Below are 19,009 nucleotides of genomic sequence, written 5' to 3' on the forward strand. Positions count from 1 at the left end.
TAATGGATGTCATTGAGTGTATTTTTTCTCTTACTATAGTTCCATTCATAGATCATGAAACTAATTTTGTTTTAGTTAGTTAGTTAGTCAGTTATAAGAGGGCGTCTAAAACTTCGTGTTTACAAGAGGGCGTCTAAAACTTCGTGTTTACAAGAGGGCGTCTAAAACTTCGTGTTTACAAGATGGCATCTAGAACGTAGCGTATGTAAGGTGGTGTCTAAAGGATAGTCTCTAAAACGTAGTGTCTGAAACGTAATTTTATACTATAGTGTTGTATTGCACATATTTGCTAAAAAATAACTACTTTGTGCGCTATTAAACGTATAAAATTTGAGTAACGAATATTACTCAGTGTAAAAAGATGGATACATTAAATGAGTCGAGTTTGTATAGGTTAGAAGGGACTGAGAAAAATCAAGCAGGAGGTTTGATTATTCGGAAGAAACCCTCTGATCATACATTTAAAAAGCCTCAGGTATCTGTCTTGGGTCTTGACAAACTTGCAAAACGAAAAAGGCAAGAAAATGCACAGGAAGTTAACTCATTGAAATCTGAATCTAGTTCACCAAAATCAGAGATTAAGGAAAGAAAATACAGATCTTATGCCGAAGAAACTCCAACTCATACTGGTGGGGTGAATACTGAGGCACAACGAAGATTAGAATCACGATTAAAGCATCAAAGATTGAGTGCACAGGACAAAAATCATAGACACAATTATAAGGACAAGGATCGGAATAGAGATAGGGATAGGAATAGGGATCGATACAGGGATTGGGATAGAGAAAGAAGCAGAAGCAGAGACAGTGTTAGAGATAGTAGTAGACAAACACCCTTAAGGTTTAAAGATGAACCTCAAACTCCAATATTTAAAACAAAGGATTCAACATCTAAAAGTAATTGGGATGATGACGAAGATGAAGAACCAAGAAAATCCAGTTGGGATCATCCAACACCCAACCTATACAATATTAAAGATGGTAGAGACAGTGTTAGAAGTGAATTTACGCCTTCGTATAAATATAACCCTTGGAATAAAGATCGAAAAGCTAGTGGTGCTACACCTAGCATATTTGGGGAAGAAAAAGACCTGTGGGACTTGTGGGAAGAAGAGCAACAAAGACTGGATAGAGAATGGTATGCCTTGGATGATGGAGAAAATCATGCGTTTGCTGACGTTTCTGAAGAATACACCCGTAAAAAGGAAATGGAATTGGAAGCAAAAAGACAGAAGCGTCTTTCCGCACAACAGCGACAGATAAATAAAGATAACGAATTGTGGGAACGTAACAGAATGTTAACATCTGGTGTCATATGTTCTTTAGATCATGATGATGATCCTGATGATGAAGGAGAAACCAGAGTACATCTCTTAGTCCATAATGTTGTTCCACCATTTCTGGATGGTCGAATTGTATTCACTAAACAACCAGAGCCTGTTGTACCTGTACGTGATCCTACTTCTGATATGGCACTTGTAGCAAGAAAAGGGTCGGCCTTGGTACGAGCATATCGTGAACAAAAAGAGCGGAAAAGGGCGCAAAAAAAACATTGGGAACTAGCTGGAACTCATATTGGTAATATCATGGGTGTACGTGATAGACACAAAGATGATAAGGAAGATCCAGGTCAAGAAACTGACTTCAAAGCTGGACAAAAATATGCGCGTCATATACGAGATGAAGTTACCGGAGAAGCTAAATACAGGTCCATTCAACACCAGAGGAGGAGTCTTCCAGTATTTGCTGTACGGCAAGAACTGTTAAATGTAATTAGAGAAAACAGTGTAGTAGTTATTGTTGGAGAAACTGGCAGTGGAAAAACAACACAATTGACTCAATATCTTCATGAAGACGGTTATAGTCGGTACGGTATAATTGGATGTACACAACCAAGAAGAGTAGCAGCTATGTCTGTGGCAAAAAGAGTTTCTGATGAAATGGCTACTGCTTTAGGAGACAAAGTTGGTTATGCTATTCGTTTTGAGGATTGCACTTCAAAAGATACCGTCATTAAATATATGACTGATGGTATTTTATTAAGAGAAAGCTTAAGGGAAGGAGATTTGGATCGATATAGTGTAATTATCATGGATGAAGCTCATGAAAGATCTTTATCTACTGACGTCTTATTTGGTTTGTTGAGAGAGGTTGTAGCCAGACGACATGATCTGAAATTGATCGTAACATCCGCTACAATGGACTCTAGCAAATTTTCAGCATTTTTTGGAAATGCTGCAACATTCCAAATCCCAGGTCGCACATTTCCAGTTGAAGTATTACACTCCAAGAATCCAATAGAAGACTATGTTGATGCTGCGGTGAAACAAGTATTACAAATTCATTTGCAACCTCGTTCAGGCGATGTATTGGTCTTTATGCCCGGTCAGGAAGACATTGAAGTTACTTGCGAGGCTTTGAAAGAACGTTTAGCAGAGATCGAATCTGCTCCTCCACTTTCCATTTTACCTATTTACTCGCAACTGCCCTCGGATTTACAAGCTAAAATTTTTCAACGTTCAGAGGGAGGTTTACGAAAATGCGTTGTAGCAACAAATATAGCCGAAACTTCATTGACTGTCGACGGAATTGTATTCGTCGTGGACTCGGGCTATTGCAAGTTGAAAGTTTATAACCCACGAATTGGTATGGATGCCTTACAAGTATATCCAGTGTCCAGAGCAAATGCTGATCAAAGAGCAGGAAGAGCAGGACGTACTGGTCCTGGTACCTGCTACAGATTATACACGCGAAGACAATATTTAGACGAACTACTATTAACTGGAGTTCCAGAAATACAGCGAACCAATCTGGCAAATACTGTATTGTTACTGAAGTCTTTGGGTGTTCAAGATTTATTGAGTTTTCATTTTATGGATCCTCCACCACAAGATAATATATTAAATTCTATGTATCAGTTGTGGATTTTAGGTGCATTAGATCATACAGGACGTTTAACGCCTTTGGGACGACAAATGGCAGAATTCCCTTTAGACCCGCCACAATGTCAGATGCTTATTGTTGCTTCTCAACTCGGTTGCACTGCAGATATACTTATCATAGTTTCTATGCTGTCAGTGCCTTCGATATTCTACCGACCCAAAGGTCGCGAAGAAGATTCTGATTCAGCTCGAGAGAAGTTTCAAGTACCAGAGTCTGACCACCTAACATATTTAAATGTGTACAATCAGTGGAAGACGAATGGTTATTCCAGCTCTTGGTGTAACGCACACTTTATTCACGCGAAAGCTATGCGGAAAGTAAGAGAAGTTCGACAACAGCTGGAAGAAATTCTGAAACAACAAAAGATGGAAGTTGTAAGCTGTGGCACGGACTGGGACATTGTACGGAAATGTATTTGTTCGGCATACTTTCACCAAGCAGCTCGTTTGAAAGGTATTGGCGAATACGTGAATTGTCGTACTGGAATGCCATGCCATCTTCATCCGACGTCAGCTTTGTTCGGTATGGGGTTCACGCCAGACTACGTGGTGTATCACGAACTTGTGATGACTGGCAAGGAGTACATGCAATGTGTGACTGCCGTTGATGGCCACTGGCTAGCCGAATTGGGTCCTATGTTTTTTAGCGTAAAGGAAACTGGACGAAGCGGACGAGCAAAAAGACGACAAGCCATGCAACATTTACATGAAATGGAAGGGCAGATGAAAGAAGCGGATGAAGAAATGAAAGCTAGGGCGCAAGAACAACTTGAACGTGAACAAGCTTCTATCAGGAAGTAAGTTTCTTGTGTTTCAAATTTATAATACATACAGTATCTCATGAAAGTATTTGAATTACCGTAGAAAGCTTAATATAAGTTTTTTATAATATTTATCTGATATTTCGTACCATTAATTTTTACGATATTATTTTATATTGTTTACAGGAAGGAAATATTGACGCCAGGTATCAGAGAACCGGGTACACCTGCTCCTTATCGTAAAACGCCAAATAGATTGGGGTTGTAATTGTTCAGATTTTCGATGAAATGTAAATATAAGACTGCGTGATGCATCACGAGCTTGTGATGACTGGCAAGGAGCACATGCAATGTGTGACTGCCGTTGACGGCCACTGGCTAGCCGAATTGGATCCTACGTTTTTTAGCGTAAAGGAAACTGGACGAAGCGGACGAGCAAAAAGACGACAAGCCATGCAACATTTACATGAAATGGAAGGGCAGATGAAAGAAGCGGATGAAGAAATGAAAGCTAGGGCGCAAGAACAACTTGAACGTGAACAAGCTTCTAGCAGGAAGTAAGTTTCTTGTGTTTCAAATTTATAATACATACAGTATCTCATGAAAGTATTTGAATTACCGTAGAAAGCTTAATATAAGTTTTTTATAATATTTATCTGATATTTCGTACCATTAATTTTAACGATATTATTTTATATTGTTTACAGGAAGGAAATATTGACGCCAGGTATCAGAGAACCGGGTACACCTGCTCCATATCGTAAAACTCCACGTAGATTGGGGTTATAAGTGTCCAGATTTTCAATGAAATGTATGAATGATTTCAATGAAATGTAAATATAAGACTGCGTGGTGCATCACGAACTTGTGATGACTGACAAGTAGCACATGCAATGTGTGACTGCCGTTGATGGCCACTGGCTAGTCGAATTGGGTCCTACGTTTTTTAGCGTAAAGGAAACTGGACGAAGCGGACGAGCAAAAAGACGACAAGCCATGCAACATTTACATGAAATGGAAGGGCAGATGAAAGAAGCGGATGAAGAAATGAAAGCTAGGGCGCAAGAACAACTTGAACGTGAACAAGCTTCTATCAGGAAGTAAGTTTCTTGTGTTTCAAATTTATAATACATACAGTATCTCATGAAAGTATTTGAATTACCGTAGAAAGCTTAATATAAGTTTTTTATAATATTTATCTGATATTTCGTACCATTAATTTTTACGATATTATTTTATATTGTTTACAGGAAGGAAATATTGACGCCAGGTATCAGAGAACCGGGTACACCTGCTCCTTATCGTAAAACTCCAAGTCGATTGGGGTTATAAGTGTCCAGATTTTCAATGAAATGTAAATATAAAATTTGTTTTATTGGGTTGGCAACTAAGTGATTGCGAATACCACCATCATTCGGTGGTAATGACAAAATCTGTAATCGTTTAATTGCCAAACCAATACAATATGTTGTAATAATGTAAAATTTGTTTTATATATGATATGTAGGAATAATGTAAAATTTGTTGTTTTACAATATGTAGGAACGATGTAAAATTAAAAAAAATACAATAAAAGCTTTTGTACAGAGGCATTTTTTGAGTATAGATCATTACAAGAAGCCCAATTTCTCTGCAGGTACCAGCAACTACAGCAAGTAGCTTTGATAAATATTTATTTTCCATTTCTAGTAAATTTATCAAGCTGATATTCTCAACAGGTTTGTATACTAGCCGAAGAGGACCTTCCATAAAATATTCCAATGTAGAATCTTTTTTCCATGTTTGCTTAGCTAAATTCTCAAAAAACTGTCCATATTTTCGTAAATGTGTAGAACCTGCAGCTTTGTATATGGTCTCGTCCTTTTTCGAATTCCATGCTGATGATTCTATCATTATTATTTCGTATATTTGCTAACGTTAATCGAAATATGTTAAAGTACTGATTTCAAATAAATAACATGTAAAATGTATTTTTCAAATTTGTAACATATCTTTTGATAATTCACATATGTTTTAGTACCATCCTATACTTTTTCAGCATCACTTTCAAGCAGTACTTTCTTTAATTACTTTTAACTACTATTATGATACTATCGGTTCTTACATATTTACAAAAAACAAAATTGGAAAGTGGATATCATGAAATGTTGATAGCTGATAGTACTGCACTGTACAGACTATACTGTACCGTCCTACCAACGAGTTGAGTCACAAGTAAATAAAACCACGCCTAGGATAAAGCCTAGGAAAAATAGGGTTGCATTTATGTATTGACGTATTGTGTGAATTGTCCAAAATTTTGGAGAACTTGGCGAGGTTACAGCAGATAAAGTGCTTCAGCACTCTACTCGCATTTTAACTTCAAACAATTCAAAAAGCTAACTCGACGTTTAAATGAAGAAATACACACGGAGAAAAATTAACGTGAACAATAATTTATATTTAAGACTGAATTATAATAGATTGAATTTTTTAATTTAAAAAATTTTTTAATTTTTAACAAAAATTTACGCTTTAATGAAATTTACTTAGATTCTGTGCTCAGCGTGACGGTTCTAGCCATTTTACGATTCAACGATTTTAGCTTCTTGGGTTACTGAATAACCTATTTATCTACTCGAATTTTACGTGACAATCTACGATTTGTTTGTTATCCAATAACATAAGTTGCCATTAATGAATACTGATAAACATTAATTTGATTGGAGTTTATAATATTAGAAAGCGATCGATTTATGCCTTGACAGTGTTTCTTCCTACGATAACGAAAGTAAATACGAAATTTGAAAACGATCGCAATTATTACTGATTAATAATTTTGATATTTAATCAATAAATTGTTAAATAAACTTTTGTTCGTTGCCACGCTGTTGCGCAGTTAAATTCGGCGCGCTAGGTTTTACCCTATTATAGCACAAGATATTCACGCCAGAAGAAGCTGCAGGTCTACACCCGTTTATAATATATATTAGTGTATTTACAGTTTTGAAATATAAAATAGATAAATATAAAATAAATACAAAATATATATAAAATAGAAAATTATCTTGCCGAAAATTCATTTCACAAGTAAAATTTTTATTTACATGAATAAAAGTTACAATAGATGAGATGTTCATAATGTATTCAGATGAATATGTAATAACTAGTAATAATAATTTCTAAGGAATTTAATGAATTGCTTATTAATGGATGTCATTGAGTGTATTTTTTCTCTTACTATAGTTCCATTCATAGATCATGAAACTAATTTTGTTTTAGTTAGTTAGTTAGTCAGTTATAAGAGGGCGTCTAAAACTTCGTGTTTACAAGAGGGCGTCTAAAACTTCGTGTTTACAAGAGGGCGTCTAAAACTTCGTGTTTACAAGATGGCATCTAGAACGTAGCGTATGTAAGGTGGTGTCTAAAGGATAGTCTCTAAAACGTAGTGTCTGAAACGTAATTTTATACTATAGTGTTGTATTGCACATATTTGCTAAAAAATAACTACTTTGTGCGCTATTAAACGTATAAAATTTGAGTAACGAATATTACTCAGTGTAAAAAGATGGATACATTAAATGAGTCGAGTTTGTATAGGTTAGAAGGGACTGAGAAAAATCAAGCAGGAGGTTTGATTATTCGGAAGAAACCCTCTGATCATACATTTAAAAAGCCTCAGGTATCTGTCTTGGGTCTTGACAAACTTGCAAAACGAAAAAGGCAAGAAAATGCACAGGAAGTTAACTCATTGAAATCTGAATCTAGTTCACCAAAATCAGAGATTAAGGAAAGAAAATACAGATCTTATGCCGAAGAAACTCCAACTCATACTGGTGGGGTGAATACTGAGGCACAACGAAGATTAGAATCACGATTAAAGCATCAAAGATTGAGTGCACAGGACAAAAATCATAGACACAATTATAAGGACAAGGATCGGAATAGAGATAGGGATAGGAATAGGGATCGATACAGGGATTGGGATAGAGAAAGAAGCAGAAGCAGAGACAGTGTTAGAGATAGTAGTAGACAAACACCCTTAAGGTTTAAAGATGAACCTCAAACTCCAATATTTAAAACAAAGGATTCAACATCTAAAAGTAATTGGGATGATGACGAAGATGAAGAACCAAGAAAATCCAGTTGGGATCATCCAACACCCAACCTATACAATATTAAAGATGGTAGAGACAGTGTTAGAAGTGAATTTACGCCTTCGTATAAATATAACCCTTGGAATAAAGATCGAAAAGCTAGTGGTGCTACACCTAGCATATTTGGGGAAGAAAAAGACCTGTGGGACTTGTGGGAAGAAGAGCAACAAAGACTGGATAGAGAATGGTATGCCTTGGATGATGGAGAAAATCATGCGTTTGCTGACGTTTCTGAAGAATACACCCGTAAAAAGGAAATGGAATTGGAAGCAAAAAGACAGAAGCGTCTTTCCGCACAACAGCGACAGATAAATAAAGATAACGAATTGTGGGAACGTAACAGAATGTTAACATCTGGTGTCATATGTTCTTTAGATCATGATGATGATCCTGATGATGAAGGAGAAACCAGAGTACATCTCTTAGTCCATAATGTTGTTCCACCATTTCTGGATGGTCGAATTGTATTCACTAAACAACCAGAGCCTGTTGTACCTGTACGTGATCCTACTTCTGATATGGCACTTGTAGCAAGAAAAGGGTCGGCCTTGGTACGAGCATATCGTGAACAAAAAGAGCGGAAAAGGGCGCAAAAAAAACATTGGGAACTAGCTGGAACTCATATTGGTAATATCATGGGTGTACGTGATAGACACAAAGATGATAAGGAAGATCCAGGTCAAGAAACTGACTTCAAAGCTGGACAAAAATATGCGCGTCATATACGAGATGAAGTTACCGGAGAAGCTAAATACAGGTCCATTCAACACCAGAGGAGGAGTCTTCCAGTATTTGCTGTACGGCAAGAACTGTTAAATGTAATTAGAGAAAACAGTGTAGTAGTTATTGTTGGAGAAACTGGCAGTGGAAAAACAACACAATTGACTCAATATCTTCATGAAGACGGTTATAGTCGGTACGGTATAATTGGATGTACACAACCAAGAAGAGTAGCAGCTATGTCTGTGGCAAAAAGAGTTTCTGATGAAATGGCTACTGCTTTAGGAGACAAAGTTGGTTATGCTATTCGTTTTGAGGATTGCACTTCAAAAGATACCGTCATTAAATATATGACTGATGGTATTTTATTAAGAGAAAGCTTAAGGGAAGGAGATTTGGATCGATATAGTGTAATTATCATGGATGAAGCTCATGAAAGATCTTTATCTACTGACGTCTTATTTGGTTTGTTGAGAGAGGTTGTAGCCAGACGACATGATCTGAAATTGATCGTAACATCCGCTACAATGGACTCTAGCAAATTTTCAGCATTTTTTGGAAATGCTGCAACATTCCAAATCCCAGGTCGCACATTTCCAGTTGAAGTATTACACTCCAAGAATCCAATAGAAGACTATGTTGATGCTGCGGTGAAACAAGTATTACAAATTCATTTGCAACCTCGTTCAGGCGATGTATTGGTCTTTATGCCCGGTCAGGAAGACATTGAAGTTACTTGCGAGGCTTTGAAAGAACGTTTAGCAGAGATCGAATCTGCTCCTCCACTTTCCATTTTACCTATTTACTCGCAACTGCCCTCGGATTTACAAGCTAAAATTTTTCAACGTTCAGAGGGAGGTTTACGAAAATGCGTTGTAGCAACAAATATAGCCGAAACTTCATTGACTGTCGACGGAATTGTATTCGTCGTGGACTCGGGCTATTGCAAGTTGAAAGTTTATAACCCACGAATTGGTATGGATGCCTTACAAGTATATCCAGTGTCCAGAGCAAATGCTGATCAAAGAGCAGGAAGAGCAGGACGTACTGGTCCTGGTACCTGCTACAGATTATACACGCGAAGACAATATTTAGACGAACTACTATTAACTGGAGTTCCAGAAATACAGCGAACCAATCTGGCAAATACTGTATTGTTACTGAAGTCTTTGGGTGTTCAAGATTTATTGAGTTTTCATTTTATGGATCCTCCACCACAAGATAATATATTAAATTCTATGTATCAGTTGTGGATTTTAGGTGCATTAGATCATACAGGACGTTTAACGCCTTTGGGACGACAAATGGCAGAATTCCCTTTAGACCCGCCACAATGTCAGATGCTTATTGTTGCTTCTCAACTCGGTTGCACTGCAGATATACTTATCATAGTTTCTATGCTGTCAGTGCCTTCGATATTCTACCGACCCAAAGGTCGCGAAGAAGATTCTGATTCAGCTCGAGAGAAGTTTCAAGTACCAGAGTCTGACCACCTAACATATTTAAATGTGTACAATCAGTGGAAGACGAATGGTTATTCCAGCTCTTGGTGTAACGCACACTTTATTCACGCGAAAGCTATGCGGAAAGTAAGAGAAGTTCGACAACAGCTGGAAGAAATTCTGAAACAACAAAAGATGGAAGTTGTAAGCTGTGGCACGGACTGGGACATTGTACGGAAATGTATTTGTTCGGCATACTTTCACCAAGCAGCTCGTTTGAAAGGTATTGGCGAATACGTGAATTGTCGTACTGGAATGCCATGCCATCTTCATCCGACGTCAGCTTTGTTCGGTATGGGGTTCACGCCAGACTACGTGGTGTATCACGAACTTGTGATGACTGGCAAGGAGTACATGCAATGTGTGACTGCCGTTGATGGCCACTGGCTAGCCGAATTGGGTCCTATGTTTTTTAGCGTAAAGGAAACTGGACGAAGCGGACGAGCAAAAAGACGACAAGCCATGCAACATTTACATGAAATGGAAGGGCAGATGAAAGAAGCGGATGAAGAAATGAAAGCTAGGGCGCAAGAACAACTTGAACGTGAACAAGCTTCTATCAGGAAGTAAGTTTCTTGTGTTTCAAATTTATAATACATACAGTATCTCATGAAAGTATTTGAATTACCGTAGAAAGCTTAATATAAGTTTTTTATAATATTTATCTGATATTTCGTACCATTAATTTTTACGATATTATTTTATATTGTTTACAGGAAGGAAATATTGACGCCAGGTATCAGAGAACCGGGTACACCTGCTCCTTATCGTAAAACGCCAAATAGATTGGGGTTGTAATTGTTCAGATTTTCGATGAAATGTAAATATAAGACTGCGTGATGCATCACGAGCTTGTGATGACTGGCAAGGAGCACATGCAATGTGTGACTGCCGTTGACGGCCACTGGCTAGCCGAATTGGATCCTACGTTTTTTAGCGTAAAGGAAACTGGACGAAGCGGACGAGCAAAAAGACGACAAGCCATGCAACATTTACATGAAATGGAAGGGCAGATGAAAGAAGCGGATGAAGAAATGAAAGCTAGGGCGCAAGAACAACTTGAACGTGAACAAGCTTCTAGCAGGAAGTAAGTTTCTTGTGTTTCAAATTTATAATACATACAGTATCTCATGAAAGTATTTGAATTACCGTAGAAAGCTTAATATAAGTTTTTTATAATATTTATCTGATATTTCGTACCATTAATTTTAACGATATTATTTTATATTGTTTACAGGAAGGAAATATTGACGCCAGGTATCAGAGAACCGGGTACACCTGCTCCATATCGTAAAACTCCACGTAGATTGGGGTTATAAGTGTCCAGATTTTCAATGAAATGTATGAATGATTTCAATGAAATGTAAATATAAGACTGCGTGGTGCATCACGAACTTGTGATGACTGACAAGTAGCACATGCAATGTGTGACTGCCGTTGATGGCCACTGGCTAGTCGAATTGGGTCCTACGTTTTTTAGCGTAAAGGAAACTGGACGAAGCGGACGAGCAAAAAGACGACAAGCCATGCAACATTTACATGAAATGGAAGGGCAGATGAAAGAAGCGGATGAAGAAATGAAAGCTAGGGCGCAAGAACAACTTGAACGTGAACAAGCTTCTATCAGGAAGTAAGTTTCTTGTGTTTCAAATTTATAATACATACAGTATCTCATGAAAGTATTTGAATTACCGTAGAAAGCTTAATATAAGTTTTTTATAATATTTATCTGATATTTCGTACCATTAATTTTTACGATATTATTTTATATTGTTTACAGGAAGGAAATATTGACGCCAGGTATCAGAGAACCGGGTACACCTGCTCCTTATCGTAAAACTCCAAGTCGATTGGGGTTATAAGTGTCCAGATTTTCAATGAAATGTAAATATAAAATTTGTTTTATTGGGTTGGCAACTAAGTGATTGCGAATACCACCATCATTCGGTGGTAATGACAAAATCTGTAATCGTTTAATTGCCAAACCAATACAATATGTTGTAATAATGTAAAATTTGTTTTATATATGATATGTAGGAATAATGTAAAATTTGTTGTTTTACAATATGTAGGAACGATGTAAAATTAAAAAAAATACAATAAAAGCTTTTGTACAGAGGCATTTTTTGAGTATAGATCATTACAAGAAGCCCAATTTCTCTGCAGGTACCAGCAACTACAGCAAGTAGCTTTGATAAATATTTATTTTCCATTTCTAGTAAATTTATCAAGCTGATATTCTCAACAGGTTTGTATACTAGCCGAAGAGGACCTTCCATAAAATATTCCAATGTAGAATCTTTTTTCCATGTTTGCTTAGCTAAATTCTCAAAAAACTGTCCATATTTTCGTAAATGTGTAGAACCTGCAGCTTTGTATATGGTCTCGTCCTTTTTCGAATTCCATGCTTCCATGATTCTATCATTATTATTTCGTATATTTGCTAACGTTAATCGAAATATGTTAAAGTACTGATTTCAAATAAATAACATGTAAAATGTATTTTTCAAATTTGTAACATATCTTTTGATAATTCACATATGTTTTAGTACCATCCTATACTTTTTCAGCATCACTTTCAAGCAGTACTTTCTTTAATTACTTTTAACTACTATTATGATACTATCGGTTCTTACATATTTACAAAAAACAAAATTGGAAAGTGGATATCATGAAATGTTGATAGCTGATAGTACTGCACTGTACAGACTATACTGTACCGTCCTACCAACGAGTTGAGTCACAAGTAAATAAAACCACGCCTAGGATAAAGCCTAGGAAAAATAGGGTTGCATTTATGTATTGACGTATTGTGTGAATTGTCCAAAATTTTGGAGAACTTGGCGAGGTTACAGCAGATAAAGTGCTTCAGCACTCTACTCGCATTTTAACTTCAAACAATTCAAAAAGCTAACTCGACGTTTAAATGAAGAAATACACACGGAGAAAAATTAACGTGAACAATAATTTATATTTAAGACTGAATTATAATAGATTGAATTTTTTAATTTAAAAAATTTTTTAATTTTTAACAAAAATTTACGCTTTAATGAAATTTACTTAGATTCTGTGCTCAGCGTGACGGTTCTAGCCATTTTACGATTCAACGATTTTAGCTTCTTGGGTTACTGAATAACCTATTTATCTACTCGAATTTTACGTGACAATCTACGATTTGTTTGTTATCCAATAACATAAGTTGCCATTAATGAATACTGATAAACATTAATTTGATTGGAGTTTATAATATTAGAAAGCGATCGATTTATGCCTTGACAGTGTTTCTTCCTACGATAACGAAAGTAAATACGAAATTTGAAAACGATCGCAATTATTACTGATTAATAATTTTGATATTTAATCAATAAATTGTTAAATAAACTTTTGTTCGTTGCCACGCTGTTGCGCAGTTAAATTCGGCGCGCTAGGTTTTACCCTATTATAGCACAAGATATTCACGCCAGAAGAAGCTGCAGGTCTACACCCGTTTATAATATATATTAGTGTATTTACAGTTTTGAAATATAAAATAGATAAATATAAAATAAATACAAAATATATATAAAATAGAAAATTATCTTGCCGAAAATTCATTTCACAAGTAAAATTTTTATTTACATGAATAAAAGTTACAATAGATGAGATGTTCATAATGTATTCAGATGAATATGTAATAACTAGTAATAATAATTTCTAAGGAATTTAATGAATTGCTTATTAATGGATGTCATTGAGTGTATTTTTTCTCTTACTATAGTTCCATTCATAGATCATGAAACTAATTTTGTTTTAGTTAGTTAGTTAGTCAGTTATAAGAGGGCGTCTAAAACTTCGTGTTTACAAGAGGGCGTCTAAAACTTCGTGTTTACAAGAGGGCGTCTAAAACTTCGTGTTTACAAGATGGCATCTAGAACGTAGCGTATGTAAGGTGGTGTCTAAAGGATAGTCTCTAAAACGTAGTGTCTGAAACGTAATTTTATACTATAGTGTTGTATTGCACATATTTGCTAAAAAATAACTACTTTGTGCGCTATTAAACGTATAAAATTTGAGTAACGAATATTACTCAGTGTAAAAAGATGGATACATTAAATGAGTCGAGTTTGTATAGGTTAGAAGGGACTGAGAAAAATCAAGCAGGAGGTTTGATTATTCGGAAGAAACCCTCTGATCATACATTTAAAAAGCCTCAGGTATCTGTCTTGGGTCTTGACAAACTTGCAAAACGAAAAAGGCAAGAAAATGCACAGGAAGTTAACTCATTGAAATCTGAATCTAGTTCACCAAAATCAGAGATTAAGGAAAGAAAATACAGATCTTATGCCGAAGAAACTCCAACTCATACTGGTGGGGTGAATACTGAGGCACAACGAAGATTAGAATCACGATTAAAGCATCAAAGATTGAGTGCACAGGACAAAAATCATAGACACAATTATAAGGACAAGGATCGGAATAGAGATAGGGATAGGAATAGGGATCGATACAGGGATTGGGATAGAGAAAGAAGCAGAAGCAGAGACAGTGTTAGAGATAGTAGTAGACAAACACCCTTAAGGTTTAAAGATGAACCTCAAACTCCAATATTTAAAACAAAGGATTCAACATCTAAAAGTAATTGGGATGATGACGAAGATGAAGAACCAAGAAAATCCAGTTGGGATCATCCAACACCCAACCTATACAATATTAAAGATGGTAGAGACAGTGTTAGAAGTGAATTTACGCCTTCGTATAAATATAACCCTTGGAATAAAGATCGAAAAGCTAGTGGTGCTACACCTAGCATATTTGGGGAAGAAAAAGACCTGTGGGACTTGTGGGAAGAAGAGCAACAAAGACTGGATAGAGAATGGTATGCCTTGGATGATGGAGAAAATCATGCGTTTGCTGACGTTTCTGAAGAATACACCCGTAAAAAGGAAATGGAATTGGAAGCAAAAAGACAGAAGCGTCTTTCCGCACAACAGCGACAGATAAATAAAGATAACGAATTGTGGGAACGTAACAGAATGTTAACATCTGGTGTCATATGTTCTTTAGATCATGATGATGATCCTGATGATGAAGGAGAAACCAGAGTACATCTCTTAGTCCATAATGTTGTTCCACCATTTCTGGATGGTCGAATTGTATTCACTAAACAACCAGAGCCTGTTGTACCTGTACGTGATCCTACTTCTGATATGGCACTTGTAGCAAGAAAAGGGTCGGCCTTGGTACGAGCATATCGTGAACAAAAAGAGCGGAAAAGGGCGCAAAAAAAACATTGGGAACTAGCTGGAACTCATATTGGTAATATCATGGGTGTACGTGATAGACACAAAGATGATAAGGAAGATCCAGGTCAAGAAACTGACTTCAAAGCTGGACAAAAATATGCGCGTCATATACGAGATGAAGTTACCGGAGAAGCTAAATACAGGTCCATTCAACACCAGAGGAGGAGTCTTCCAGTATTTGCTGTACGACAAGAACTGTTAAATGTAATTAGAGAAAACAGTGTAGTAGTTATTGTTGGAGAAACTGGCAGTGGAAAAACAACACAATTGACTCAATATCTTCATGAAGACGGTTATAGTCGGTACGGTATAATTGGATGTACACAACCAAGAAGAGTAGCAGCTATGTCTGTGGCAAAAAGAGTTTCTGATGAAATGGCTACTGCTTTAGGAGACAAAGTTGGTTATGCTATTCGTTTTGAGGATTGCACTTCAAAAGATACCGTCATTAAATATATGACTGATGGTATTTTATTAAGAGAAAGCTTAAGGGAAGGAGATTTGGATCGATATAGTGTAATTATCATGGATGAAGCTCATGAAAGATCTTTATCTACTGACGTCTTATTTGGTTTGTTGAGAGAGGTTGTAGCCAGACGACATGATCTGAAATTGATCGTAACATCCGCTACAATGGACTCTAGCAAATTTTCAGCATTTTTTGGAAATGCTGCAACATTCCAAATCCCAGGTCGCACATTTCCAGTTGAAGTATTACACTCCAAGAATCCAATAGAAGACTATGTTGATGCTGCGGTGAAACAAGTATTACAAATTCATTTGCAACCTCGTTCAGGCGATGTATTGGTCTTTATGCCCGGTCAGGAAGACATTGAAGTTACTTGCGAGGCTTTGAAAGAACGTTTAGCAGAGATCGAATCTGCTCCTCCACTTTCCATTTTACCTATTTACTCGCAACTGCCCTCGGATTTACAAGCTAAAATTTTTCAACGTTCAGAGGGAGGTTTACGAAAATGCGTTGTAGCAACAAATATAGCCGAAACTTCATTGACTGTCGACGGAATTGTATTCGTCGTGGACTCGGGCTATTGCAAGTTGAAAGTTTATAACCCACGAATTGGTATGGATGCCTTACAAGTATATCCAGTGTCCAGAGCAAATGCTGATCAAAGAGCAGGAAGAGCAGGACGTACTGGTCCTGGTACCTGCTACAGATTATACACGCGAAGACAATATTTAGACGAACTACTATTAACTGGAGTTCCAGAAATACAGCGAACCAATCTGGCAAATACTGTATTGTTACTGAAGTCTTTGGGTGTTCAAGATTTATTGAGTTTTCATTTTATGGATCCTCCACCACAAGATAATATATTAAATTCTATGTATCAGTTGTGGATTTTAGGTGCATTAGATCATACAGGACGTTTAACGCCTTTGGGACGACAAATGGCAGAATTCCCTTTAGACCCGCCACAATGTCAGATGCTTATTGTTGCTTCTCAACTCGGTTGCACTGCAGATATACTTATCATAGTTTCTATGCTGTCAGTGCCTTCGATATTCTACCGACCCAAAGGTCGCGAAGAAGATTCTGATTCAGCTCGAGAGAAGTTTCAAGTACCAGAGTCTGACCACCTAACATATTTAAATGTGTACAATCAGTGGAAGACGAATGGTTATTCCAGCTCTTGGTGTAACGCACACTTTATTCACGCGAAAGCTATGCGGAAAGTAAGAGAAGTTCGACAACAGCTGGAAGAAATTCTGAAACAACAAAAGATGGAAGTTGTAAGCTGTGGCACGGACTGGGACATTGTACGGAAATGTATTTGTTCGGCATACTTTCACCAAGCAGCTCGTTTGAAAGGTATTGGCGAATACGTGAATTGTCGTACTGGAATGCCATGCCATCTTCATCCGACGTCAGCTTTGTTCGGTATGGGGTTCACGCCAGACTACGTGGTGTATCACGAACTTGTGATGACTGGCAAGGAGTACATGCAATGTGTGACTGCCGTTGATGGCCACTGGCTAGCCGAATTGGGTCCTATGTTTTTTAGCGTAAAGGAAACTGGACGAAGCGGACGAGCAAAAAGACGACAAGCCATGCAACATTTACATGAAATGGAAGGGCAGATGAAAGAAGCGGATGAAGAAATGAAAGCTAGGGCGCAAGAACAACTTGAACGTGAACAAGCTTCTATCAGGAAGTAAGTTTCTTGTGTTTCAAATTTATAATACATACAGTATCTCATGAAAGTATTTGAATTACCGTAGAAAGCTTAATATAAGTTTTTTATAATATTTATCTGATATTTCGTACCATTAATTTTTACGATATTATTTTATATTGTTTACAGGAAGGAAATATTGACGCCAGGTATCAGAGAACCGGGTACACCTGCTCCTTATCGTAAAACGCCAAATAGATTGGGGTTGTAATTGTTCAGATTTTCGATGAAATGTAAATATAAGACTGCGTGATGCATCACGAGCTTGTGATGACTGGCAAGGAGCACATGCAATGTGTGACTGCCGTTGACGGCCACTGGCTAGCCGAATTGGATCCTACGTTTTTTAGCGTAAAGGAAACTGGACGAAGCGGACGAGCAAAAAGACGACAAGCCATGCAACATTTACATGAAATGGAAGGGCAGATGAAAGAAGCGGATGAAGAAATGAAAGCTAGGGCGCAAGAACAACTTGAACGTGAACAAGCTTCTAGCAGGAAGTAAGTTTCTTGTGTTTCAAATTTATAATACATACAGTATCTCATGAAAGTATTTGAATTACCGTAGAAAGCTTAATATAAGTTTTTTATAATATTTATCTGATATTTCGTACCATTAATTTTAACGATATTATTTTATATTGTTTACAGGAAGGAAATATTGACGCCAGGTATCAGAGAACCGGGTACACCTGCTCCATATCGTAAAACTCCACGTAGATTGGGGTTATAAGTGTCCAGATTTTCAATGAAATGTATGAATGATTTCAATGAAATGTAAATATAAGACTGCGTGGTGCATCACGAACTTGTGATGACTGACAAGTAGCACATGCAATGTGTGACTGCCGTTGATGGCCACTGGCTAGTCGAATTGGGTCCTACGTTTTTTAGCGTAAAGGAAACTGGACGAAGCGGACGAGCAAAAAGACGACAAGCCATGCAACATTTACATGAAATGGAAGGGCAGATGAAAGAAGCGGATGAAGAAATGAAAGCTAGGGCGCAAGAACAACTTGAACGTGAACAAGCTTCTATCAGGAAGTAAGTTTCTTGTGTTTCAAATTTATAATACATACAGTATCTCATGAAAGTATTTGAATTACCGTAGAAAGCTTAATATAAGTTTTTTATAATATTTATCTGATATTTCGTACCATTAATTTTTACGATATTATTTTATATTGTTTACAGGAAGGAAATATTGACGCCAGGTATCAGAGAACCGGGTACACCTGCTCCTTATCGTAAAACTCCAAGTCGATTGGGGTTATAAGTGTCCAGATTTTCAATGAAATGTAAATATAAAATTTGTTTTATTGGGTTGGCAACTAAGTGATTGCGAATACCACCATCATTCGGTGGTAATGACAAAATCTGTAATCGTTTAATTGCCAAACCAATACAATATGTTGTAATAATGTAAAATTTGTTTTATATATGATATGTAGGAATAATGTAAAATTTGTTGTT

At 36.8% G+C, this 19,009-nt stretch overlaps 3 protein-coding genes and 1 long non-coding RNA gene across 7 annotated transcripts in view; 3 read left to right on the plus strand and 1 right to left on the minus strand.

The window, feature by feature from the left end:
- Window positions 1–19,009, minus strand: part of LOC139995177 (uncharacterized) — a 189,670-nt gene that overhangs the window by 145,436 nt on the left and 25,225 nt on the right. The window lies entirely within an intron of this gene.
- Window positions 195–5,065, plus strand: LOC139994730 (pre-mRNA-splicing factor ATP-dependent RNA helicase PRP16-like). 2 transcript variants are annotated; one of them, XM_072017640.1, is made up of 2 exons: window positions 195–3,738; window positions 4,953–5,065. In XM_072017640.1, the coding sequence occupies exons 1-2, from the start codon at window positions 362–364 to the stop codon at window positions 5,032–5,034; spliced, it is 3,459 nt and encodes a 1,152-aa protein (XP_071873741.1). In that variant the 5' UTR covers window positions 195–361; the 3' UTR covers window positions 5,035–5,065. The 2 variants fall into 2 exon arrangements, with proteins under 2 accessions (XP_071873741.1, XP_071873742.1); XM_072017641.1 differs by lacking the exon at window positions 4,953–5,065 and adding an exon at window positions 3,889–3,999.
- On the plus strand, window positions 7,083–11,953 carry LOC139994732 (pre-mRNA-splicing factor ATP-dependent RNA helicase PRP16-like). 2 transcript variants are annotated; one of them, XM_072017642.1, is made up of 2 exons: window positions 7,083–10,626; window positions 11,841–11,953. In XM_072017642.1, the coding sequence occupies exons 1-2, from the start codon at window positions 7,250–7,252 to the stop codon at window positions 11,920–11,922; spliced, it is 3,459 nt and encodes a 1,152-aa protein (XP_071873743.1). In that variant the 5' UTR covers window positions 7,083–7,249; the 3' UTR covers window positions 11,923–11,953. The 2 variants fall into 2 exon arrangements, with proteins under 2 accessions (XP_071873743.1, XP_071873744.1); XM_072017643.1 differs by lacking the exon at window positions 11,841–11,953 and adding an exon at window positions 10,777–10,887.
- On the plus strand, window positions 13,973–18,837 carry LOC139994722 (pre-mRNA-splicing factor ATP-dependent RNA helicase PRP16-like). 2 transcript variants are annotated; one of them, XM_072017631.1, is made up of 2 exons: window positions 13,973–17,516; window positions 18,731–18,837. In XM_072017631.1, the coding sequence occupies exons 1-2, from the start codon at window positions 14,140–14,142 to the stop codon at window positions 18,810–18,812; spliced, it is 3,459 nt and encodes a 1,152-aa protein (XP_071873732.1). In that variant the 5' UTR covers window positions 13,973–14,139; the 3' UTR covers window positions 18,813–18,837. The 2 variants fall into 2 exon arrangements, with proteins under 2 accessions (XP_071873732.1, XP_071873733.1); XM_072017632.1 differs by lacking the exon at window positions 18,731–18,837 and adding an exon at window positions 17,667–17,777.

The sequence above is a fragment of the Bombus fervidus genome, chromosome 15 (assembly GCF_041682495.2).
Source record: "Bombus fervidus isolate BK054 chromosome 15, iyBomFerv1, whole genome shotgun sequence".
Taxonomy (NCBI): Eukaryota; Metazoa; Arthropoda; class Insecta; order Hymenoptera; family Apidae; genus Bombus; species Bombus fervidus.

What these genes read in the sequence shown, in the direction of transcription:
- LOC139994730 (XM_072017640.1), top strand. Translation starts at nt 362, where the DNA reads ATGGATACATTAAATGAGTCGAGTTTGTATAGGTTAGAAGGGACTGAG. An exon ending in GAACAAGCTTCTATCAGGAA is followed by an intron (nt 3,739 to 4,952) that starts GTAAGTTTCTTG and finishes TATTGTTTACAG; the next exon opens with GAAGGAAATATTGACGCCAG.
- LOC139994732 (XM_072017642.1), top strand. Translation starts at nt 7,250, where the DNA reads ATGGATACATTAAATGAGTCGAGTTTGTATAGGTTAGAAGGGACTGAG. An exon ending in GAACAAGCTTCTATCAGGAA is followed by an intron (nt 10,627 to 11,840) that starts GTAAGTTTCTTG and finishes TATTGTTTACAG; the next exon opens with GAAGGAAATATTGACGCCAG.
- LOC139994722 (XM_072017631.1), top strand. Translation starts at nt 14,140, where the DNA reads ATGGATACATTAAATGAGTCGAGTTTGTATAGGTTAGAAGGGACTGAG. An exon ending in GAACAAGCTTCTATCAGGAA is followed by an intron (nt 17,517 to 18,730) that starts GTAAGTTTCTTG and finishes TATTGTTTACAG; the next exon opens with GAAGGAAATATTGACGCCAG.